Source organism: Cebidichthys violaceus, unplaced genomic scaffold, assembly GCF_023349555.1.
Source record: "Cebidichthys violaceus isolate CVI_PGR_0920_01 unplaced genomic scaffold, fCebVio1.0.p SCAF_6, whole genome shotgun sequence".
NCBI lineage: Eukaryota > Metazoa > Chordata > Actinopteri > Perciformes > Stichaeidae > Cebidichthys > Cebidichthys violaceus.
In genome coordinates, this window is record NW_027176816.1 from 4113909 (window position 1) to 4139985 (window position 26077).

A 26077-nucleotide genomic window follows, 5' to 3' on the forward strand; every position below is an offset into this window, starting at 1 on the left:
GGATGATAGAAAACATCTGGTTTTTCTCCTCATTTACTACCTGTTATCTGTAGCTGTTCTAACAATTAAGACTCTTGTCCGTCTGGAGCAAAGAAGGAAGTACTGTGACGTTACAACAGAACCCCAAAGTCCCCTCAGGGGGAGGTCTGGGTGGACGAATGGGTCAACAAAACTAAAGTCAACAAAATCTATGACTAAATGTGTTTCTCAATGACATTTTTTTTGCCATGATTAAGATGAGGCAATGACGAGACAACACCAACGTCATTAAACACTAACTGTGACTAATACCAACATGCAATACTGCTGACAAAAACTAAAATGTTTGAAAAATAAAAACTCTTTTTTCTTATTTTCTGTTGGTTTTGTCATCCTGTAATATAATGGCTTCATACGAGGAAACATTTCTCGGGACAAAGACAAACTAATTGCTAGACTGGTTGATATGATGATGCACCTTGATAATATTTATTTGTATTGTTTATTTATGTTGTTTATGAGAATTTTTATATGGACAGTTTGCTATATGTTTACTGTTCATTTTCCTTGTTATTCTTGCTTTTTTATTTTACTTATTTTGAAGTATTTGTTCAAACTAAATAGATACAAATAAAACCAATTATTTAATGTATAATTAGTCAATTAACATTATAATTTGCTAATCAAGTAATTTTTAAAACAACACCAGAGAATATTGTATTATATCGTTGTACAATGGTTCGGACTGTTGCTCGGGCAAAACAAGGTATTTGAAAACATGAACCTTTGTTGGGCATTTTCTCTTTTCTGGCATTTTATAGACTAAATTAATTTCTAAAATAATTGAATATTAATTGATAAAAAAGTAGTGCAGTCGTAATTCTGTATCCATCAGAAACCTTTTTGATTCTGAGAAATTAAAAAAAAAAAATTTCAACAGATCATCCTACTTTTCAAACCATTTTCTCAGGTCATTTGTTCGCATCTTTCGAATCTAGCATAAGCAGAATAAGCACAAACAACACTGTCTCATACTTAATAAGAAGAAATGGTTTTGGTCCACTGACCTTCATGACTGGCATACTGAAAAACCCATCTTTTTTTCTCATTAGTGTTTTAATTGCAAGACTGTGTGTGGGAGTTTTCTTCGCAGCAAGGCATTAGTGGGCCTCCTGGATTCCTCCTACACGCCTGTACTCAATGCACGAGTGTACAAAACAACCTGCTGGTTTGTCAAGATTTACTGTATGATCTCTCAAGGAAGTTCCTGTGGTCTCAGGGTGCACAGAAACAGAAACATTCTGTCTGACAGCACAGACAGAAACATAAATTCAGAACAACCGCGGCACTGCAGCCTCCCACCGGAGCCCAGAATACGATCCAGCGTCTCCGTTGTTTAACACGCAGCCATGTCGCAGTGACCTCACGTACCTTGTTGTTGCTCATGCACTGCAGCTTCATGTGCTTCATGTAGGTGGTGGTGAGAGGCATGTTGTAGTCGATCACCTCCAACACCAGAGAGCTTGGCCTGTCGTTCTCTGGAGAGAAGAGGGAGAGGAGGAGAAATCATTGGATCGGAAAACATCAAGCAGTGACAACAATCTGTCCCCTGTTCTACCTGTGATGCTGTATTCATGCTACAGTGGACAAATGAAGCTCTGCTGCGCTTGGGGAGAGTCAAATTGATCACTATAAATGGATAATTATGATAACCGCTTATAACAAATGTCAATCAAATTACCATCTAATTGACATTTGTGTATTTATTACATGAATATAAAGTAATGAAACAGACAGCTTCGCCGTTTACTGAATTTTACTGAGTGCTTCAAAATACAGTACAGCTGTTTAATGGTGGCTTCAACCACAGGTGCTTTTCCCCGTTCACGTTTGTTCGCTGTCTCCATCACATCGTTTGAGCAGACATATACTTCCATATATGTGAAAAAAGCCCAAAATGAACACTGTAAGTGGACTACTTGATTACAGTAAGTGAATTATTCAAACAACATATGTACATGAATAATTCTGTCTCAAGCTTTTTGATCCGTAAAGCGGTTAATAACTGTAACTGTGATCACGGCTGTGTAACTATCATTGTGACGGATATTGCAGCTTAATTTTCTTTCCAAGTCTTTCAGTCACTTAGGAACTGCCTTTGTATTATTAAGACATCACTCTTTAATTGTGATATTGTATTATTATCTGTTCCTTCCTGCAGTCGTTAAAACACAAATGTAATGTATCAGTGAGAATATTACTGTAAGTAGACATGTTTGTTTTCTTAAAGGTGGAGCACCTTTAAAGCAAGCTAGAAATCACAGTATATAAACAAAGGAGTCATAAAAATGATGCATGTCCTCCAAAGTTCTGGTTACCAGGCCAGTTTATTATGTACTTCTAACGAAAATGAATGCAGTCTAATACAAGAGTCTTTGAACTGTATTTCATCATACTGACTGGTGTTTTAACGATTCATTTACCCCATTTAATAAAAAAAAATGTACTTAACAAAACTACCACCGGACCGTGAAATGACCATGGAGCTAGTTCAAAAGCTTTGACAGTGCCAATACAACTGGTATTTACTGCAGTGCTGCTGAATTGTAAGATGGTTATTTCATAATCATATTCTGAATTTCAGCTTTTCATAATGTTCCTCCATCATTTTTACATTTTTAAGCTTTTCAAAATCAAAAACACAGAATGTATAATCTTATCTCTGACAGCTGGTTGGTCTTCTCTTAAACCCACTGACTGTTAATGCTGATGTCTATTAACATGCCTTGTCAGAAAGCCAACACTAGAGGACCCTCTAGAGCTGGAGGTAGAGCAAGACAGACAAACAGAGGCAGTCTGACTTTGTCAAGGCCTTTAAATCCAAACTTAAAACTCATCTTAACTTTCACTTAGTTGTTTATTCTTTGATTATTTCAAATGATGAACAACTACCTGCCTGACTCCAGTAGTTTTAAGCTCTCCTGTCCTCTCGTCTCTCTCTTTCTGATCTAGAATTGTATCATCCTGATATTTCATCATGTTGGTTATTCTCTACACACAACATCATGTGCACACGTCTGTATGTCCTGGGATCCCTCCTCACTTCCTCTTACTGAGTTTTCATTTTTTGGAGAGTTTTTTTCTAATCTGAAGCAAGTGTCGAAAAGGACAGAGAATGCCGTATTGTAGATTGTAAAGCTCCCTGAGGCAGATTTGTGATTGTGATATTGGGCTACATGACTAATACTGACTTGACTTTACAGAGTGATGAGATACTGAGTTATAACAAACTAGGTCTCTTTTTCAGGCAAATATGTGAACAACAAGAGCTTCTTTCTGCATCAACAGGAAATAAAACAGCACATGACAAACCACACTATCTCCACCCACACTTCCCCTCTCTGCCTCTCCTTTCAGTCATTTATCTACTGACCTCGTAAAGGACGTGTCTAACGTCTGGAGCGTCTACAGAGCGGACATGAACACTGGGATCAATATGGCTTAGCAGAGTAGACAGGGCCGTCATCATTGATTGGTGATTGATAGTCTTGTACGAGGATGGGAGAAAGAGAGAGTATGTGTTCTCCAGAGAGGGACAGACTGTGATAACTGATTATGTGACACAAAGCGGCCTCGTGGTCTTCAACATGAGGCCCCGGACCATTGATCGGTCAGGACAATAGATTCTAGATGTTTTGTAAAATGTCTAAATGGACACAAAAAAAGTGTCACTTATATCATTTTTGTTGGTCAAAAGAAGATCGTGACATGAAAATAAAGCTGTAGAAAAATGTTCCGTTGGTATTGAGCTAATGTCCTTTAATTTTCTTCTGCATCACACACTTTAAGTCAAGTCAATATTAATTATAAAGTCCAGACATCCTAAATTTAGCTTAAAGGGTTTAACAGTCTGTACAGCATAAGACACCGTCCATCCTCCTTCTGTGTTCACACTGCGAGCAACACAGCATCATCTTCTGCTGCAACAAATCAAAGTCCAGCTTGTATCAACTTGTTTCAGCGCGCCAATGACACAACAAAGCGTAAACCAATCATTTGTTTTAATTTCAATCTACTTCGTTCCATCTAAAAAATGATGTTCGCCAGTTCCCAGTGCTAATTAACCGTATAACTACGTCAATAAGCTTGTGAGCAACACTTCAACGGCGACTCTGCGACATTGTAGCTGGCCACACTTAGCTGTTTTGTTGCTTTTGTCACTCGTAGTGTGAAAATAGCATTAGACTCCTGATTCGGATAAAGAAAAATTAACCCCCAAAAAACTTTTACAGGTAAAAAAAAGTAAAAAAGACTCAAGAAGAGCAATAGGAGAGTCTTTAAGGATGGTGCAACATTGTGCTGTAAATGGAGATGCACTCTGGTTTGGCAGCAATTTTGTTCCATTTATCTACATGAACTAGAATTACCGCCTCCTTGTTTAACGCCTCTGCCAACCAGTCCAATCATCGGTAACATTCATGTCTGTCCAAAATGTCATCACTTCATAATTTTATCCGATTACACATTTGTGTGAAATTGTCATAATTAGCATAATCAATTATGGAGTTATGGCCAAAAACGTGTTTTGTGTGTTAACAGTGACTTTTGACCACGAGATTGTAATCAGTTCACCCTTGAGTGCTAATGGTGTTGTGCCAAATTTGAAGAAATTCCCTCCAGGCGAGATATTGCACTCACGAGAATGGAATGGACGTACGTACCTACAAATGGTCCGACAAACCAACTCAAAAACCTAATGCCTCCGGACACGGAGGCATAAAAAAAGAACCAACCCTCCCCCCAACCACACACACACACACACACACACACACACAGTGAGCCTGCTGCTTGTGTCAATTAAACATGGCCCTGGTCCACGCTGATTAATTGCATTTAATAATTCACAGCTGAACTTTAGTGGGAGTCACTTCACGGTAGCGATAAAAAGGGCTGAGGCTGTGTGTGTTTGTGTGTGTCGGGGTGAGGCCGAACCCCCACAGGCAAGGAAGGCAATTAGCTGCTCTCTCTCTCTGAGTGGCATACAGTGATGGCACAACACACACACACACACACACACACACACACACACACACACTGAGCTGAAGTATCACAGCTGTTGTAATTAGTCTGTGTGTGTGTGTGTGTGTGTGTGTGTGTGCGTGCGTGCGTGCGTGCGTGCGTGCGTGCGTGCGTGCGTGCGTGCGTGTGTGATTGTTTACTCAGCTTATTTCATCTTCTAATAAAATAATTGACATTAAGTCCTGTGGAAACATATGTATAATTTTACTTTGTAATTTTACCCTCATTTTTTTAATCAATGACCAGCTGGTCAAAGCAAACATACCAATGTTATGTTTTAATTCACATTTAAATTCATATTTATGTTTAAAACATAAATAAAATATTAAACTGAAAGTTTTTACATTTCTCACAGAAAATCACGTCATAAACAGCATTGATGCTTTTGTCTGGATTTGGTTTTAGATAAATGTAAATGTAAAAAATGTGTAACAATGAAAGGGATTTTTCGTCCTCTGTGCTGTCTGTCATTTCATATTTCCTATTCTTCTTCTATATCTCAATGTCCCTGCCTCCCTCTCTGCCCCGAATCTGTGGAAAATGAGCTTGTTTCCAGGGCCATTTTCTTTGCTAAAAGCCATTAATTAGGCTAATTGAGAAGAGAGACAGGACACTCCAATGACTCCTCTGTTTAATGATGGACAAGGAGGAAAAAACAGGGGAGGTGGGGGATGTGGGGAGGAAGAGAGTGAGGGAAGGATGGAAGGATGGACGGAGGGTATAGAGACGAGTAGAGGAGGCAGTAAAGGAGCTGAAAGGAGGAAGGGAGCAGTGAGGGATACAGGGATGGGACAGGAAGCTTGGAGCAGTGTAGAGGGGGATAATGGAAGGGAGAACTAGAAGAAGAGCTGGAAGCAGGGATGGTGGGTGGAAAGCCTGGAGGGAAGGATAAAGGAGGAGAGAAAACAGAGAGATGGACAAGCTGGGGGGGAGGAATGGGAGAGGGATGAGGGAGGGATGGGAGGGTGCCAGTAGATGTAGAAAATATATAATGGGGGGTGGGCAGAGAAGAAGATGGGGAGGAATGTAAAATGGATGGCAGCATATTGTCTTTCAGCTGGCAGCTACAACTGAGGTACTCTGACTCTGATATGTGTTGTTGAATGATTGAGGACATCATTCAATTTCACACTGATACACATTTCAAAGATATTTGTAAGTCTGGTAGCTCTTTAAAGGACAGGTTCACATGTCTTTACAGTTTATCCTAATACAATACTAGCACACACACTCTACTTGCCCAAAGCCAATTCCTAGTTTGTCTGTATAATTAGTTTTATTTATTAGCAGTTATCAAATGACAAAGACCAAAGTTAATTGTCATGTTTAATCTTAATTTAAAGCTATGGTTGGTAATCTTGAGAAACTAGCAAGGGTACGCTACATTTTTAAAATGATCAACCAAAAACAGACAGATACCACCATTTCTTTCTTCCTTTTTCAGAGCATTAAAGCATTTTTGTGAGTTGCTATAAGTACTAGCCCAATGTGGCATTTGACTTTACCCAGGCCAGCTGGCAACCCTTATTGTTGAGCCCTGACATGCTCTCCATGCTAGTTTTGAAGATATCCTTTTCTAACACGTTCATCCTCACCCCTCACTCTCACTGTCCAAAAGTATGCTCCTAAAAGAACAAATGTAAAAGCTGAAGCTACTGTAATGTAGGCTTTACAAAAACTGTTTCAAATCTTCATATGGTAATGTTGTTTTAGAAATGAAGAACATCTGGAGGTAGAAAAAAGAAGTGAGCTTTCCAGACTTCTGTAAACCGCAGCTCATCTCTGCTGCAGGCTAGAGGTTACGTCAGCTGCTACCAGCACGACACGCCAACACTGACAGAACTGTCAGTGGTTGTGTTGCATTGTGGGTAATGTAGGCGCTATGTTTTGACAAAAAAGAAAAATTCATGAAAAGGAAAAAGATATATCTGGATCTGCTGCATTGATTGATTGCAATAACAAATCAGGGCAGTACTCTTTAAGTATTGATTGGCTTCTTTAGTAGCAGAGCTACTCATAATGTAGCTCATTAAAGTTCTCCACATTAAGATGATCTTTGTCCGATTGTGACTCAGCCTATTGAGCAAAGATGATTTTAAAGGCGGGAAAAAGAGAAGTGAAGCGGAGCATCTCAAACTCGTGATCATTAGTTTTATCTTTAATTGTCTCTGTGTTCCGATACTGTGGAGATTTCACAGATGCTGGTCAGCTCGGCCACAGGCTGCTAATCAACATGAGTGACAGGTGTGGTAGCCGGGACTAACTGGGCACGAAGAAGGCGGCTTTTATCTCAGGGAAAAACAATGCATATGATACAGAACAGATTTATTATATATAATATATGCTATATTTCACGCATTCTATATTTCCCATTAAAACAAACCCCTGCCTCTTCCCAGATATGAAAGGCATCTCCAACTTCACAGGAATACAAATGAATACAAATTTACCATAATAATTAATAATTCCTTCAAAAACATCATCATTCAATGAAACTGAACTGGATTTCTTTAGTTTTTTTTTAAACCTTCTATTTGACTGTTGTTTAATCTGCCTGAGTGAGGAGAAGGATAAAGGAAGAGGAGATGGACTCTAGTTGAAAGACATTTTGAAGGAAACGTGAATGAGAGCGTGATGACAAAGAGAATGAGCTGAAAGCTGAAGAAAAGTGAGAGACAGGGAGGATTCCTTCGAGCCTTCATGTTTTAATGGAGATGCTGAGGAAGAAAAACATAGGAGGAGGAAGAAGAAGAGGGGGTTTTACATTTTTGTTTGCAAGTTTTGAACTTAAATGTCATGCAAATAGTGAGCATTAAATTCAATTGGACTGAAGTGAAGAAGAGAGAAGCACCAGTGAAAATACTGACTAAAATCAGCTGTTTACAATGTTAAAATCATGAATCTTATTTCATCTGCTTATGTCTACTTTAACAGCGAGAGAATGATTTTGCTCGTCAGTGAAACGGATAGAAGATATTCGCTGAATTTGACAAAAAGCGTTTTGGATTAGAATCGCTGACTCCACCTATAAAAGAGTACTCAACCAATTGATTAATGATCCCCTTAAACACACTCATGATGAAAGTGCATATTCACGCATTTTAAATTCCTAGTTTCTAATTTAATTGTTGAAAAATTACAGAAACACTTGACTTGTATAATAATGTTAATAGACATTTTATTTACATTGTTGGCCATTTGTGCCAATATATATGTATATACATATATATGTATATTTCTGAAGATTTCTTGCACATTGAGAGTAATGCAAAAAAAAACAAAAAACTGAGTATAATTATTTGTATGCGTTCATCGATAAAGCTGATTCTGATTCCAAAAAATATCAAAATCAGAGATATCGTCTTTTTATATTCCACATATTTCTCCTACTTGTCATGGTATGCTATGGTAATCAACCATCAGTATTCAAATTCATAATTTGTTTTTATATATATACATATATTACCTCCAAAATGCCAAATAGCACATGAAATGAGGAATAGCAATTCCACATCATTCATTATCATGCATCAAAATCAATTATTTTGAGTTATGCTCAGACGGACTGTTCTGTTTGTTGTGTGTAGAGGGGTGTGTGTGTGTGTGTGTGTGTGTGTGTGTGTGTGTGTGTGTGTGTGTGCGCACGCTGATCCTGTTACTGAAAGGCACCGGAGGAGATCGATCAATAGATAGTCTCAACAAAGTTAGGTATTTAATTTAAGGCCTGTATGAAGGTATATGCTACAGTATATTGATTCATTCTTCTTTTTAATAGACCTACATATGAGCAAATTCGTTTTTTAAGGGCTTTTGCTGTTATTTTCTTTTTAGATGATTAGTGCACATTTGTAGCCGTTTTTCCTTTCAATAAAAAATAAAATCCTTAAAGGCATTAAACAATAATTGCAAAGAAAAAAAACAATATTAGGGCTAACCATGGCTCAAGCCGATGCAACAGAATGCTCCGCGTGTGAAGACACAACGGCAGCACGAGTTTTGTACTCCGAAAAAAACTGCCATGAGAGGAAAAAACAACTTTTTCTAGCAGCTGTATATCTGATTCTCTCATTGGCTGTCTGAGTGACTGGCTGAGTGAAGGGTGAGAAGTGACTAATGCTTGTAAAGGGGAAGAGATTATCCCTCTTCTCTCTCTTTTCCTCACAGTGTTGTGTTCGTACCTTTGTAGTCCTGTCCTGTGGTGCTGATGTGCATCCTCTTCTGACACTCTCCACAGCTCATCAGGAAACGAGTCACCGCCTCTCTGGGCAGGAAGGCGTACGTCTCGGCTATCTGAGAGGGACACACCAACAGAGACAGAAAGACAGAAACAGGGAGGGAAAGCCTTAATGACAAAAAGAGTTGAATAATGGTATCTGGACAGAGGCAGAGTGCAGACAGGGCAGCACACATCATCCTATATTTTGACAAAGTAATGAAAGTGCATCTTTATTATTGAATAGCTTGTTCCAAAACATACCATATGATTATTCTGAAATATGATTGATTTATTTATTCCCTTGTGTTCACGCTGTGTACAGTGCATGTTGTGTTGAAGTGACTTTTTAACAGCTGCGATCATCATATGAGTGAGACTCACTGTAATCTGATCTGTCAAATTCCTATAAACAAAAACATTACATTACACTAGTCTGAGGGATTAGTCTCAAAAGGATTTTGTCTCAGTGTTTAAAAATTAACTTTTTTAAAAGAGTCAGTGCACTCCTCAGTGCTGATGCTGAAGATTTGGGGTCTATATATTAGTGGGTGTGTTTTTAAAAGTATGCATGTATGCATAAATCAAACATTTATTCTGGAAGAGATGCACAAAGGCACAAAAGAGGAGAGGAGGAGGAGGGGTGGAAAATATCCAGCGTGGGTGGATGGGGGTCGCTGTGCAGCATGCGTGTCTGTGTGTGTGTGTGTGTGTGTGTGTGTGTGTGTGTGTGTGTGTGTGTGTGTGTGTGTGTGTGTGTGTGTGTGTGTGTGTGTGCAGGAAGGAGGGAGTAAAGCAAAGGCAAATGTCACTCAATGCCTTTGGTGGCACTAAGACCTGAAGCCATGTGGCATGGTGCACCATCTCTAGGCTTTAACTGTGCTGTATGCATTATATATTATAAATATACTAGGACGTAGTAGGACAGAGAGGACAGCCTCACAAATCAAACCCAATCTGTGCAAGAGAATCAATAGTTTGGAAAGAAGACAAAAAGGAAAATATACAGATTGCTAAAGAAGATAAGAAGGAAAGAGGAAATGTAAGGGAAGTAGAAAAGAAGACAGACAAAGATGACACAGCTTCATCCTTCTGCAAACAAATACGTCTGTGAATGGTGCACTTCCTCTATTTCACCAAAAGAGGGCAGTGTCATCAGCTGAGAGGGCAGAGCAGAAATGTACAGACTTCAACAGCTCAGGTTGATTTATTTCTCTGAACTCCAAATCACACAAAAGAGCTTTCCTAGGTATAAGGACATAAAGGAGGTTCCTGAACAGAAGTGCTCGTCTTTCAATGGTCGGAAAATGCAATTCTTTCAGAAATTTCCAAATGTCAAAAGTTTTTGATGCAAAATCACAAATGAATATTGATATTGTACACCACTTCTATACTTTTGACCTACTATCTGCCCCTAAAGATCACCTGATACCCCTAAAAGAGTAAAAAAAAATCCTCACAAACAAGATGCTGGAACTATGTGATTTGGTAATTACTTTAAATAGATGCCAGTTATTTTTCTGATGATCAACTAATTAATTAATTAATTGACGAATCCAACTCTTGGTGTGTCGGCCAGTTTAGTTTCAGAAAGAATCAGACTGAAATCCATCTGATCAGAAACTGAAACTATGTTGTCTGTTTCTTTTCTCTTTTTTTGCCAGAGAGTGAAAGAGGAATGAGGCCCAAAGAAGAGGAAGAGAGAGAGAGAGAGAGAGAGAGAGAGAGAGAGAGAGAGAGAGAGAGAGAGAGAGAGAGAGAGAAGCAGTGTGTTAAGCAACAGACAACACAAGGTATGACAGAGAATACACTCTGTAGGGGGGAGGTCGGAGGGTGGCGTGGGAGACACAGAGGCGTGAAAACTTAAAGGAAGAGCGAGATGAAGACTGACAAAAAGAAACCACCAGAAAGAATCACATATTTTAATTAGAAACTGTCTCACACGAACCATAACTTCCTGATATTCTAAACATAAACGGTCGCAAGATATGGTTCTCACAGCTTTGTAGGTCTTCTTCTGGCCGGCATGTTTCGGGGCTTTGCTGGGGTCAGCGCTGATCTCCACATGCATGGCATAGATGATGTCGAAGAAATCCTCCACCACCGCCACGCGCTTCAGGGACGAGTCCACCCCTGAGACTCCATCGACACACTGGAAACAGAGGGGGAGAAACTTTACTTTTCATGATGTTGTTTTTGTTTTCATTCAAAAGTTCAAGGTAAAGACGGATAGGAGACATGAAGACATGCAACAAAGATTCCCATTAAGATTGGGTGATTGGACCAATACATCAGCTATCTATCTATTTTTTTTTGGGGGGGGGACTATTTTTGTAATTTTATTTTGCTAATTCAATTTAATAAGTCTGCCTTCCGTGAATGAGTGAGAGCCACTGCTCAGTGGGCAGCTGGCACAGCACAACAACGGGCAATGGGTCTTCGGAACAATGGCCGTTTATTTTTGGGTGAACGGAATGATGGACAACTTTTTCTGTCCAATGGGACATTTTGGGACTATTGGTGTTTCGAAGTAATGGGTTGTCGGAACCACGGGCAGTCTCCTTCTCAGTCCCCGTAACATACGAAAAACACTACTAAGACAGAAAGTCATTGGCCTCATTGGTGAAACTGGAGCATGGAAACGCAGATAATCCGCACTGGAACCAGTGTGCGTAGCTGTCAAGTGGAAAATACAAATGCCATTTTTCGGTGTTCATGCACAGCTTCTTTGCATTGCACCGGTGAGGGACAACTTTTAACAAGGCAATTAAGTTTTGGCTCAGTGAAAGAGAGAAAATTCAGAAGGTATAGAGTTCTATGTTTCAGTTTAATAATGAATACAAATAAAATAAAGAAATCATTTATAATGAAGAATATTTCCTTTCTTGAACTTTTATGAGTTTATTTTGATTATTTACTAGACAAAGAAAGCTAAGACAGATTGTGGAACGTAGTGAACTCGCAGCTTGAACAAACAAAACTCAGCTAAAAGGTAGAAAACACCAATTAAGTCTGGTGGCGAACAAACAATTCATGAAGGTCAATGTAATCTCTTCACAGCGCTTCATGGTCTCGAGATTGTGAGAACTGGAGGCTGGCTGTGCAGGACTCCTCTCTGACAAACAGGGACATTCTCTTCAAATAAAAATGATATTACTGACAAAAGCACATTTATACCTTTCTGTTTAAGTCATCAGTCTTCTGTAGTTCACATTAAGTCTGTTCATGAAGAGTCGCTGTTGAACTTCATGTAACAAAAAAATCTGCCTTGATGTACATAATTAGGCTTTTTAGAGACTGATGGGTGCAGATCTCATCAAAGCTGCATGATTACAGATTCAAATATATTGAAGTGTTGCATCACATACATTACATTTTACATTACATTACATACTGTGATCATTGGTCTTGCAAATACAGGACTAAAATTTGTATGCTGCATTTTTTTGGCAGTGTTTATCACATATTGGAGATGGAACAATACTGGCTTCAGAGGGAATTTAAACATTAACTTTGTGCTTCCTGTACGTAAAAAAATAATAATCCATATTGTCTTTTTTCAGTTGAAAAATAACAGCAGCAAGAAACATGTGTGTTCTCACAAGCTGTCAGATTTCCATGCATCGCACATTTTAACTGAATTGCAAGAAATTTAGCACCAAAAACAAATATGAATGAATGCTTGTTTCTAACCACTACCATTATGAGATCATTAGAAGTTGATTCATCAGAATAAGCAGTACGTGATGCCAATTCTGCAGTCAGAAAATCAAACCATTGCAGAGGAAGAAAGCGCAACTAGATGACGTAATTAAAAGAGCGCCAATCGACCCTCAAACAGTGAAAAATGATTCAGAAAACCTGAACTACATCTGACATTTGTGTTTGTTTCATGTATTAATGTGAGGAAGTTCACGATTAGGAAACATTTTCTCTTGGGCAGAGCAGAAGCTGGATGTTGAAGTCCCATGTTTCCCTTAAGTCATCTTTTATTCACTAAATCTGTTTCCCTTTTGATTTTATGGAACTTTTTTGGCCAAAACCCTGAGTTTCAACTCAGGGCTTTTATTTTTTGCGAAAATTGAAAAATGTTCATAAAATCAGACGGATGGAAATGCACCTATTTGATACGTTGGTAACAGTTTTGAAAGTTAAGATTAATAACTTGTAATGGTTGTCAAACACAATGACAACATAAAAAGCCTTTTGGGAGAGAATTTCATGTCATAATGGACCTTCACATAAACATCTTGCTCCTCTTTAGTTGCTCTATATTTTCAAAGCTGAATGAAATGTTTCCAACATGCCAATTTCCTCTGATGTTTAATGGTGTGGAAAAAAAATCATGATGTATAATTACACTAAAGTGACTATTAGACAAAGACTACACCTGCTGCATGTTAACCAAACTTCCCAGAGGACAGCACACACTCTCTTCCTCTCTCTGTCTCTCACGCTCACACAAACATGGGAATATCAGGAAGTCTTGGGAGTTCCGCCCTTTTTCCCACAAGGCTGTGTGAGTGTGTACCACGGACGACAGAGGGACTCCAAAGGGTGAGAAAAATGAGTGTGTATTTGTTTTGTTTTTAATGTAATGTAATGTTTTTTTAGACAAAGAGGCATAAAAGATAGAGAAAAGGAATAGAGGGAGAAAGAGAGGGAGGAGAGAGAGGAAGACTAATAGAGGGATGGATGGAGGGAGGAAGAGGGAAGAGGACTCAATGTGTCAGTGGATAACAACAGGTGGTACATCTCACACACACACACACACACACACACACACACACACACACACACACACACACACAGACCTCCCCAGCTTCAATCCAGTAGCACATGGTAAAGCCTGCTATTGCCATGGTAACCAATGAGAGCTGTGCCTCACAGGGCAGGTAAGTGTGTGTGTGTGTGTGTGTGTGTGTGTGTGTGTGTGTGTGTGTGTGTGTGTCCACAGCATATTTTCTGCAACAGGTTGTGTGTGTTTGTGCAGAATAATTGAGTCACAGAACAAAGTGTGAGTCTTGCGTGTGTGTGTGAGGACAGACAAACACACACACAAACCAGAGTTCATGGTCACTCACAAGAAAAGAACGTGTGGCACAATTAGGAGGTGAAAACGTTCATGTACAGTCAGTCTCTCTGGTCACACATGCTTGCAGACAGTATAGAAGAACCTAAAGTGTGTATAGTAGCTGTATAGCGGACCGTATCTGAACGTCTCCACACACTCCTGAGAGAACGATTGGGCTCCACCACGTTCTTTACAAGCTGGTCGCTATTTCGTCGGTCTGAACCAACTGAACCAAACATTATTGGATTCATAATCGCTCTTTTCTGCCTGCTGCTTGAAACGAGGTTGATGGGAGAGCCGAGATCAATGCAGTAAACGTGCTGAATCTAAAAGAATGCACTAAAAGCTCTGCAGAGCCACAAAGTTGACGATAACTATCTGCAGGTTTCTCACATTCAATCAAAAGTTCATACAGAAATATTTATAAGAGGAACCCCATCCACACACAAATGGAGACCCACAGCTGCTGCTAGAAAGTGTGGAGACACCAGGAGCCTGAGAGCCCACGGCTGCCTAAAAGAATATTTCATTTCCACGTCAGATGACACAACTTGTTATGTGTGTGAACAGTGTTCAATTTCAAATCGACAGGAAGCGGGACGCCTGTCTACCTGTGTGTGTGTGTGTGTGTGTGTGTGTGTGTGTGTGTGTGTGTGTGTGTGTGTGTGTAAGGGACGCCAGGGTGACAGGTGTGTGTGTGTGTGTGTGTGTGTGTGTGTGTGTGTGTATGAGGGAGGCCAGGGTGACAGGTGTGTGTGTGTCTCATTATTCTGAAGCAGTGTTCCCTGTGCGGCCTTTACCAGATGTAGAGCATCTAATGAAGAACCAATGAACTGAAGCTTTTTCCTCATGCATGCACACACACACGCATGCACACACATACATACACACGCACACACACACACACACATTTGCACATCAATTCATACACACAATCAGGACACTATCTTTTGACCCACCACCCCTCTCTGGCTCTTTCATTCTCCAACATTCCCTCCCCCCCTCCTCCTCCTCTCCGTCTCAGGGAGCAGGTACTGTAATAGGGGTTGCTATGGTAACCAGCTGCATCTTATCACAGAAGGGATGTTTCTAATGACACCCACCCCACCCTCACATCCTCGATGCCATTACAATTGCCAGGCAGAGGAGGAGGAAGAGGGTGTGAAAGAGGAAAAAGACAGGAGGACGGCAGTGTTGTTACAGAGGAGAGATGATCCTTCTGGAAGGATTAAACTCTGAACAAACTATAATTACTGTCAGTGTGTTCAGAAGAACTGTTGAGAATAACATACATTTGTATCAATTATGTTGAGCAGATCTTCCTCATTGTTGTGATGCATATTCTTTCATGTCGATGAGTTTCTGTAGGTAGTTTGTTGATGTATATCTAACCAGATTTTTGTGCACTCCAGCCCAAACCTTTTCAGGATTATTGTTCCTGGTGGGGAGTGTTTGAAGCGTTCATCAACTAATATGAAAAATGTGTTGATCATAGGGGTGTTGGTTTGGTTTTAGAAGTGAGGTAGACAAAATGAAGTCAGAAGTTTCTCAACCAAAACAAGTGAAAGGCAGTATAACAAAAACAATTCACTCTCCACTAAGTCCCGCCCCTCAACTGCAGATTGGCCAATCATAGCGTAGCACCAGACACCTCTGACCAGAGTCCGGCTCTGCTCCATAGACTCTCATGCAAACTTTTATATTTTCAGGTTGGTTTTGTGGATTTTGAGCTGGTCATGGTTCATCGTTGTGTAATAGTGATTCTTGTTACCCGGCACCTCAACGCTACACTAGCTACTGTACTGAATGTATTGTTTACACATGCTGCTTTTGCTTTTTAATGATTGCAACAGTAAATTAAGACCTAACTGCTTGACACGAAAAGCGCTGCTCTTTAATTTCATTGTCTTCCGTCTCGGTCGCCAGGTGACGTGTTGGTTCATTTTTACACTCGACTCTGTAAGCTTAAGCTTCTATATTTATCTTTTGAACTTGTTTTGACAGCTGATAGATCCTTCTAACGCATATTGAAGACTCTTCTGTCTGCCTCTCTCTGAAATGTTTTTTTTAAATGTATAATATGTATGCACGGAGGACAGTTAGTGACAGTGTGGGCTCCATGGTAGCTCTGACAGCTTGATGGAGTAGCTGTGGGGAGTAGAGGCTTAGCAAAGGCTCAATTAGAAATGCTATGTAACTTGCTGCATTATTAATGCACTAACCTGCTTAAACAGTAAACAGCTTATGAATTAAGTCTTTTTCAGATTAAGGGAAAATGTTTTTATATGACACAATGAGACAATGAGACAATGAGACATACAAGAACAAAGAATGAGCTGATTTTGAAATCATTTACAACTGCCTCGAAGTTCATACACTCTATTTAAAAGAGTTAATAGGAATTGTACCCACAACCCTGACATCTATCTGTCTCCACAGAAATTATTAATTTTTTAGGAGAGAAAAAGGTTTAAAGAATAATGGTTAACGCCATAACTACTGTCACGTAATGTCAAGGTCTGTCGGACGGATTGCTTCAAAAATAAAACCGCTGGATATAAAACTGTACATCTCATTTGAACATTTTGCATGAATGAAAGTACAAGGGGTCAATAATGACTTTACTCAGTTTTCTTTTTTTTAAGTAGACGATTCCTGAGCATGGATTTCACCGTTTTGTTCCTCCCACTGTGACCCAGGACCTCGAATGTGATTCAGTTTGTTTCTTTTCTGACGTGGGTTTACAGCGTGCCAAGCCAGCAGTGGCCTTTCCCTCACATTGGCACATCACAGGAGGGCCGGCCCACCATACAACAGAGCTCTAGTGCGCACACACACACACACACACACACACACACACACACACACACACACACACACACACACACACACACACACACAAAAAGAACGGAGAGGACATGTTTGTCCTCAACTGTCTGTTCCTATGCTCGTTGTCCCTGATACCAGGACCGAATGTGACGTAAAAACCACCACACACAATTTATCAGGCAATAACACTTCCACATGGGAGGAAAGTGTGCAAAAATATACATAGATTCAATTACACACTCACACAGACACACACACACACTGGACCTGAGGTTGTAGGGCACATCACTAGCCCGGGACTGTAGCTTATGTGACAGCATACACACACACACTATTTGTCGGCCACGGGGTGTGTGTGTGTGTGTGTGTGTGTGTGTATGTGTGTGGTGAGGGAACACCTTAAGGCACAGCACACAGGACAGCACAGCAAGTAACCGACCGACCGACACAAACAGCAACCCCCCACTTTCTACTGGCCGAGCAGAAGGGTCAAAGTCAGAGAGAAGAGAGAGATGCAAGGGTAGAGCTGCCTGACTGCAGGACACACTTGAGTGAACATACAAATAAACACAGTAAACACACAGGTGTCTGTCTGTCTGTCTGTCTGTCTGTCTGTCTGTCTGTCTCTCTCTCTCTCTCTCTCTCTCTCTCTCTCTCTCTCTCTCTCTCTCTCTCTCTCTCTCTCTCTCTCTCTCTCTCTCTCTCTCTCTCTCTCTCTCTCTCTCTGCAACAGACCCGTGACCCATTTTCCAGTCTAGTGCCACAGTGTGACATGGTATTCCCCCATTTTATTTCAGCTCATAAGGACAGGCTGGACTTTCACCCAGGAGACCGCTGTTTGTGTTTCATGCTTATTTTACCGTACTGAACTGTGTGAGTTGTAGAAGTCTCACAATTATTTTATTTAAACTAATTTGACTAACTTGATTAATAAAGATCAGCAGATCATGTGGAACATATTGAATTTAATTTTGTGGCATTTCAAAGGCTTGTGTAAAACATTTTGGGCATATCTTTATACATATCTCACCTTTCTATCTGACCCTCCATCTCTCTCCTATGACCCGCTGCACCTCCACTGCCTCCATCTACACATTATTAGAAACCTCTCTCTCTCTCTCTCTCTCTCTCTCTCTCTCTCATTTCCTCTGTTTTATTTTTGTGGGGACTCTCCCTCCCATTTCCAAACCAGCCTGTTGCTAGGATACACGTGGGGTCCATTCAGTGAAAGCTAACTGCCCCCCCCCCCCCATCCCTTCTCCACTAGCACCACCATCCTCCTCCTCCTTCCCCTCTTCATCCAATAGACTGGGACACACAGCAGGACGAAGAGTGTGCTGAGCCGCGAGCAGCAGCAGCCAACCTGCATCACGACATACACGCACACACATACCCTGACACACATACGCACACACACACATATTGTGTAGACACACTTAGAAACACATGCATGCAATGCATATATGCTCTCACACACACACTGTGACACGAGCATCCTGGTATACACAAATGCTGACTAACACAAACACACAAAAGAGAGTCCAGAAACAAACAAACAAACAAACAAACAAACACACACACACACACACACACACACACACACACCAACCCTGAGGTGCCATAATGCAATGCAGTAGAAAAAGCTCCAGTTCCAACAACATAATCAGACCAGAAAGACCAACAGTTAGTCCAGTCTGCATTAATATTGCATCAGTGTGTCGTATCGGGACCATTTTAAGAAATAACGCATGATAAAACAGCTCCAAAATATTCAAAGTATTCCCCAGTTTGACTTTATACAGATGCAGAATAACACACTGGACAATTACTGCACAATGGAGACAAAAACATCACCCTTCATGTGGGTCAGCGTTTTCCAAGGTAAACTATTGTATAATGCAGCCGAAGCTACAGTAAGCTATTTTATTGAGTGAATTTAAGTTCCCTCTGATAAACAGTTACACAGTGCACTGTATATATCTAAGGCTTTTATTGTGAAAGTTAAGAACGGAATGATTAGATCTGGAAGGAGCTGCCTTTGTCAAGGTTGAAAGGAGTAATAAAGTTTGCTGTCTTAAATATGAAAGGTATCTTCTTCAAAAGAAAATGGGGCTAAGTATTCATTATTCAAGCTGCTCTGTAACACAACAAAAAAAGATACCGTTAGTGTAAGGTTAATGTCAAAGTAGAGAATGTATGAAATTATAAGAGAAAATAACTTGTTCTGAATGTTTCACAGCTCTATCGTCAACTGCCTCTTTTGAACGTCTGATATACATAACAAATGGGAAAATGGACACATGTACAGAAATCTGGGACCCATTTCTAACATAGATCAGGGAAGCATAAACTATGATAAATCTGATGTGTTGCATGAGTTAAAACCAACAGTGCACCATGTTCGACTGTCGGGACGGGTAGAGGATTATGGGACATGCGTTCACTTAGCTGTGTTTATATGTTATTGTGGATGCAGCGTTTTGTATCTTTAGTCTTTATTACTCATATTTTTCTGCCTAAGATTTTATTTAATAGTATAAGAATACATATATAGGTTACAAGTTGTAAGCATTAACTGACTTGTATGCTTGTAATGTCTCGCTGGTGTAAGGTTACATGCTAGGTTTCTCCACCAAATACACATGTAGATCTGGCCACTAAATATTGGGCCACTTGCTAATGTATTCTCACTCATTACTAAAATCTCACTAATAGAACACAGCTCTGGAAAATCAATCTGTCAATAAGGTTCCATTCCCTCTGAGTTGGGGCCCCTACTGCGTCAACACAGTGTTCTCATTGAAATTAATGGTGTTTTTCATACATTGCTAATGTCGGTCTAAACACAGCCGAAGCGTGATGAGCAGGGAGTGTGTTTCGAGGAAGAGACTCAAGGCTGCTTCAACAAGCTGTAAAAAAAGGTTTAAAAAAAAAAAAAAAAAAGTAGTAACTGTCTGACAGTCAGTGATAATCCTGTTTACAGTCTTCAAATTCAGCAGCAGACTGGAGAGGCAGCAGCTAAATGGGCCGTGACACAAACCATCCCTCCTTCCACCGCTCCTCTCTTCCCTCCATCCATCCATCCATCCTGCTCACTGTGACCCGCTTCTATCCCTTTCTCTATATACAGCAGCATCCCATCGCTCTGTTTTACTCTGTCCATCCATCCATCATCCCCATCTCTCTCTCTGGAGGATTTGATATCACAGCCCAAAACACTCCTTCCCAAATGTTGTACATCTTCTCTCCTTTATTGCCCATATAGTCCTAACTTGCTTTCATTTCTCATCCTCTTACCTCACCCCCTAGGTTCGGACAGATCTAAAAGAGAGAAGCAGGCCAAATTGCCAACTAAAGAGCATTTCTAATTACCTTAATTCAGGAGCAGGCAACTTTAGGCACATGTGTCACCATTGTTATGCTTTACATAGTGATCTGGTGTGCCTGACTCATTGATCCTTTATCTGACTGAGGTTTGTACAAGAATCTATGGCCCCAACCATGGCTCTGAATTAGACTCCCAGTAGCCTAACTGTGCTGTGGATTGATATATCCGTGGTGCTGTCCGTGGTGCTGAACTAGCAGGGATTAGATTAAAGGGATTTGTGCAATTTTTCTGAGCCCCCCCCCCTTCTGTCAGTTTTGATATGATCTTTAATATTCTCTAAACTCTATAGCTTCTCTTGTATAGAATCCAGAGAGTCTTGTTGAGATGCTTCACTAGTTGCTTGTGAACAAAATGATCCGGTCTGAAAAAAAATGCACAAATCACCAACTGACCATTCAAAGTGTCCAGTAACCTCAAGGATTGTACTGGAAAATGCTACATGTTTTTTGTCAACCTTTTACCACCTGAAAGACACTAAAACGTTCAAAATGCTTGAAAGCACACTCAAAACTTCTAATATAAACTAATAAATATGTTAAAACCTAATACTTATAGATTAAAAGTTGTTTATAAACAGAAAAATAAATAAAAACAACATTGGTGACATGAGGACATGAGCCAGTCAGATCAGAAATAAGATAGTGACGATGATTCTAATGATTATCATTAGTATGATGATACTAATGATAGTGATAATGATGCTTGCAATAGGGGTGATGTTGATGATGGTGTTGATTTCGACGACACACACACACACACACACACACACACACACACACACACACACACACACACACACACACACACCTAAGAAGCATTGAGCTAATTATCAAGCAGTGTTGGCAGCAGGGCTGAGAAAGGGGCATTGTGGGATAAGAGGAAGGGTTCGGGGGGGGGTGAGAGGAGGGATGAGGAGACGAGGACAGAAAAGGAGGAGAGGGTAGGGTGTCTGTGGGGAGACGGTGAGAATGGAAGAGGAGGGATGCTGGAGGGAGGTGAAATGTGTGTTTTGGAGGAGGGGGGGAGGTACAAAAACAGAGAGGAAAAAGGAGAAGGGGGGGGGGACGTGATAATGAGAAGCCCGTTGTCCCACAAGAACATCTCCCTCTGCTTCCCCCTCTGCTTCCTCCTCTTCCTCCTCCCTCCAGACACCAGTCTGGTCTACACCAGTGTGCAAACCAGCAGGAAAGTGTATTCTTTCTTCCATAAAACTGAACAGCTGAAAAACATTTTCCATTTCACACATCAACTCTATCTCCAGGAAAGATTAGAAAGTGAATAATTTCCATCAATCCATTATTTGTAGCTGCTCGTCTGCTTCAGAGCTGATCCTAGCTGACATTGGGCAAGAGGCGGCGTACTCCCTGGAAGGGTTGCCAGTCAATCACAGAGCTCACACTGACATTCACACCTACAGGCCATTTTTAGAGTCACCGCCTAACGTGCATGTTTCTGGACTGTGGGAGGAAATCGGAGGACCGTTCATCTGCTGGGACAGGGAGAATGTGCAAAGAAGCCAGCCGCTGATGAAATGTATTGTAAAAAAACAGGTGCAACTCAATATCAATAAGCTTTTCTGATTATGTGTTACACTGGTGCTTAAAAAGTCATCTGTGTGGGAAAACAGCATCTGGCGATACCTGCTGCAGGTTCACACAACCTTTTTATGTATTCACTTTCCTCCTTTGCCAATCCTGCCCTCCATCTGAATTTTGCACGTCATAATAGTCACGTGATAGCGAACAAGCTATTAGCTTCTCTGCACTGCACTGTAAGTATTTTGTAAAAGCACCAATGGCCTAACGCACAATACTGTCACACTATCAACGGAGGTATTTGGTCAAAAATATTGTGAAATTTGATTTTCTCCAAATTGCTTTGCTTTAGCTCCAGGGGTATTTGAGTGACCAAAAGGAAAACTGTAGATATTTAACTTTCCACTGAACTGCCAACACTTGCAGCATATTGTGGAGCAAACACCACAGTGAACACAGTTATAACCCAGACTGACACAAGTACAGAAGCCACAGTAGCCACACAGGAGGTGTTCCGTCTTCTGGTCTAAATATGACATATAGTCTAACACTCATCCTACATGCATTAACAGATGGTGTTCTCACTTTACTAAAGCAGCATGAAGAAAAGTCAGGTTTTGAATCAATGAAAGCAATTAGAAATATGGTTGATTTAGCATCTGGGTTTTAACAACTTGGGGTCACTAAAGCAGCCTGACTGTAGGTCTAAATGACAGTGAACCAAACATAACAGCCTGGTTACACGGAGCTTCTAGGAAACTTCACAGACCTATTACAGGCTCTTCTGTTCACGGGCTTGATTGTATCTGCTGTTACTTCTTTAATTCATCAGGCATGGCTATGCTTCTGCTGCTGCTGCTCCTATTTGTTCGGGTTCCAATGATCCTCTTGTCACTATGTGCGACAATAAAATAAATGACACTGGGAGAATGATGGGAAAACCACTTGAAATCTGTCACGCTGAGCGCAGTTAGCACTTTAAGCCGACATGCTGCTAAGACCATACAAGAGAATAAGAATAGGAGTCTGTTGAATTGCAACTTCTGAAAATTATTCTTTTATTTTAAGCTCTGTAGGCAGTTGACGTTGTCATCAGTTTATATGAATTAAGTGAAAGTAGTAAAGTAAAGATGAACTGTCAGCTGAAGAGTGAGAGATGAAAGCAGCTATAAAAGCAGTTGATTAGAGCAACTATAATTTCAGTTTAAGTGCCAGAGAAAGTTGTCGGAGTACATCATACATACAGTTGTGGTCAAAAGTTTACATACACTTGTAAAGAACATAATGTCATGGCTCTCTTGAGTTTCCAGTTATTTCTACAACTCTGATTTTTCTCTGATAGAGTGATTGGAACAGATACTTCTTTGTCACAAAAAACATTCATGAAGTTTGGTTCTTTCATGACTTTATTATGGGTTAACAGAAAAAGTGACAAAATCTGCTGGGTCAAAAATATACATACAGCAACATGAATTAGCAATTTTGGTGACTTAGAAAGTTGTGTCAATGAAATGAGCTTCATAGCATGGCCTCTTAACTTCTTGTGAGTGATAATGAGTGACTACAGCTGGTGACTTCTCTGAGGCCATTTAAATAGGGCTCATTGGATACAAACGCCCACAAACGCTACAATGGGAAAGTCAAAGGAGCTCAGCATGGATCTGAAAAAGCGAATCATTGACTTGATTGGTCTTGGGCACAGTTGGGTGTTCCAACAGGACAATGACCCCAAACACACATCAAAAGTGGTAATGGAATGGCTAAATCAGGCTAGAATTAGGGTTTTAGAATGGCCTTCCCAAAGTCCTGACTTAAAATCCCATTGAGAACATGTGGACAATGCTGAAGAAACAAGTCCATGTCAGAAAGCCATCAAATTTAACTGAACTGCACCAATTCTGTCAAGAGGAGTGGTCAAAGATTCAACGAGAAGCTTGCCAGAAGCTTGTGGATGGCTACCAAAAGCGCCTAATTGAAGTGAAAACGGCCAAGGGACATGTAACCAAATATTAGCACTGCTGTATGTATATTTTTGACCCAGCAGATTTGATCACTTTTTCTGTTAACCCATAATAAAGTCATGAAAGAACCAAACTTCATGAATGTTTTTTGTGACAAAGAAGTATCTGTTCCAATCACTCTATCAGAGAAAAATCAGAGTGGTAGAAATAACGGGGAAACTCAAGAGAGCCATGACATTATGTTCTTTACAAGTGTATGTAAACTTTTGACCACAACTGTACATACATACATTTTGGGCAATTTTTGAGGCAATCTATGTCATATTCTTTTGCTAATATAATGATCAGTATGGAGGGAAATAAGGGTTATGAACTTTCACTGTTCATAACCAATGAACAGTGAAAGACTAACCAAGATGGTTTTGGTAAGTTGTAATTTGTTACTGTCGAGTTTGAGTGAATTTTGTTTTAGAGAGAAGCTTAAATCCAGAAGGTGTACGGTTGTATTTTTCTGTTTAATAAGGAGAATAGGAATATTTCCTTTCATGACATTTTGTGAGTTTATTTTGTTGATTTATTAGACTAAAGAAAGCTAAGGGAGCTTGTGGAGCGAACACACACGTGCGCGAATACATCGGCAATAGTCAGGAGTTGGGCTGAAGGTTGACCAACTACTGGTTGGTGGGGTAAAGATTAGTTGAAGTGTTCGTTGACATGCTTTATATTCGATACGTTAATCTTACATGTGTAATCTGATTCTTAGCAAAAGACTGATATTAAAATGTAACTTTTAAAACAGACTAATCTCCAAACTGACCAAAACTATGATACCACACTCTAGATTTTAGATTTTTACATAATGTTTCCTGAAGCTGAACTGTTCATAATCTCAGAGGGCCGACTGTGACTGGCTGGTCTCATTAATTATGCCTGGTGGCTGGTGTTAATATGCCAGCCTGCCGTTCAGGTGGGAGAGGGGAGTGATGAGAAGGAGGAGAAGGTCAGGAGAGGAGAGGAGGAAGAGGCAGGAGGAACGAAAGTGGAAATGGAAGCCTTGCAGTCTAATTAAGACTGGTGTTAATTTCTTTTCACCATCACAGCGGCCAAAAGGAGCTGTTCACCATGGCAACGGGAGAACACCGAGGGGGAGGTGAGCCTGGTTTAAATAAAATACCAGCACTGTTACCAACTCAGTGTAACGGACTCCAGATCAGCAGCACGCCACAACAAATGCAGGGCTGGACGTTGCGTCTCTCATCTTTGACCCAAATAAGATTTCCCAGCAGCCACGTATGTCATTATATTATATATAATATATCATATTTCACAGTAGGTCCTCTTCTACTGCAGCAACTCTTTGTGCCTGATCACTGAAAGACCTTCATTCTCCACTTTTTGGATGTTTTACTACAAAAACCAAAGGATTACATGACCTTCTACAGGATGAATACTACAGTATAAAACCATTTCAGATGTACAGGACTAATGTAAAAATCTAAAATCAAAGAAATGATCAAGATGAAAACCAATCTAAATGTGCGGTGACACAAATAACCAGCAACTATTATAATAACGTAACGTACAGTTGAAATAGAAAACTGTCATTGTTGGCACCACTGTCGCAAAGACAACCGCATCGCGAAAAAAGAAAGAAATAGATTCAAATCAGGGCTTGGTGATAATTAATTATGCTAATTTAGCGTATTTTAATGGAATCGTGATGAAATCGAGATCCTACCTGTGGCAGATAAAATTGCAGAGTGAAAGCGAGGCTTAAATATAATGGTGTCATTATTCTACGTTGTGCAATCAACATTTACTTCATAGATAAATTAAAGCATAACAACCTGTCTATTGCCACTTCAAATGTAATTAAACCAGATTTCTCAACACAGAAGTGTGATTAAATCAAAATACTCATAAAGATGTGGAGGTAATGAATTAAATTAAGGTTGCGTTCAACGTTAACGCCTCTTTACAGCTGAGGTTTTGCACTAAATGATTTAATGTTTTTGTAAT

The 26077-nt window shown here is 40.2% G+C and overlaps 1 protein-coding gene across 4 annotated transcripts in view; it reads right to left on the minus strand.

Annotated features, from left to right (window-relative positions):
* The window catches only part of LOC137889112 (nucleolar protein 4-like), a 137059-nt gene that overhangs the window by 95617 nt on the left and 15365 nt on the right, over positions 1-26077 (minus strand). For all 4 annotated transcript variants that reach the window (XM_068732745.1, XM_068732747.1, XM_068732746.1 and 1 more), the window contains exons 3-5: positions 11271-11423; positions 9237-9348; positions 1411-1517 (exon numbers count right to left, since the gene is read on the minus strand). In XM_068732745.1, coding sequence (XP_068588846.1) covers positions 1411-1517; positions 9237-9348; positions 11271-11423 — 372 coding nt within the window. The remainder of the gene's footprint in view (positions 1-1410; positions 1518-9236; positions 9349-11270; positions 11424-26077) is intronic.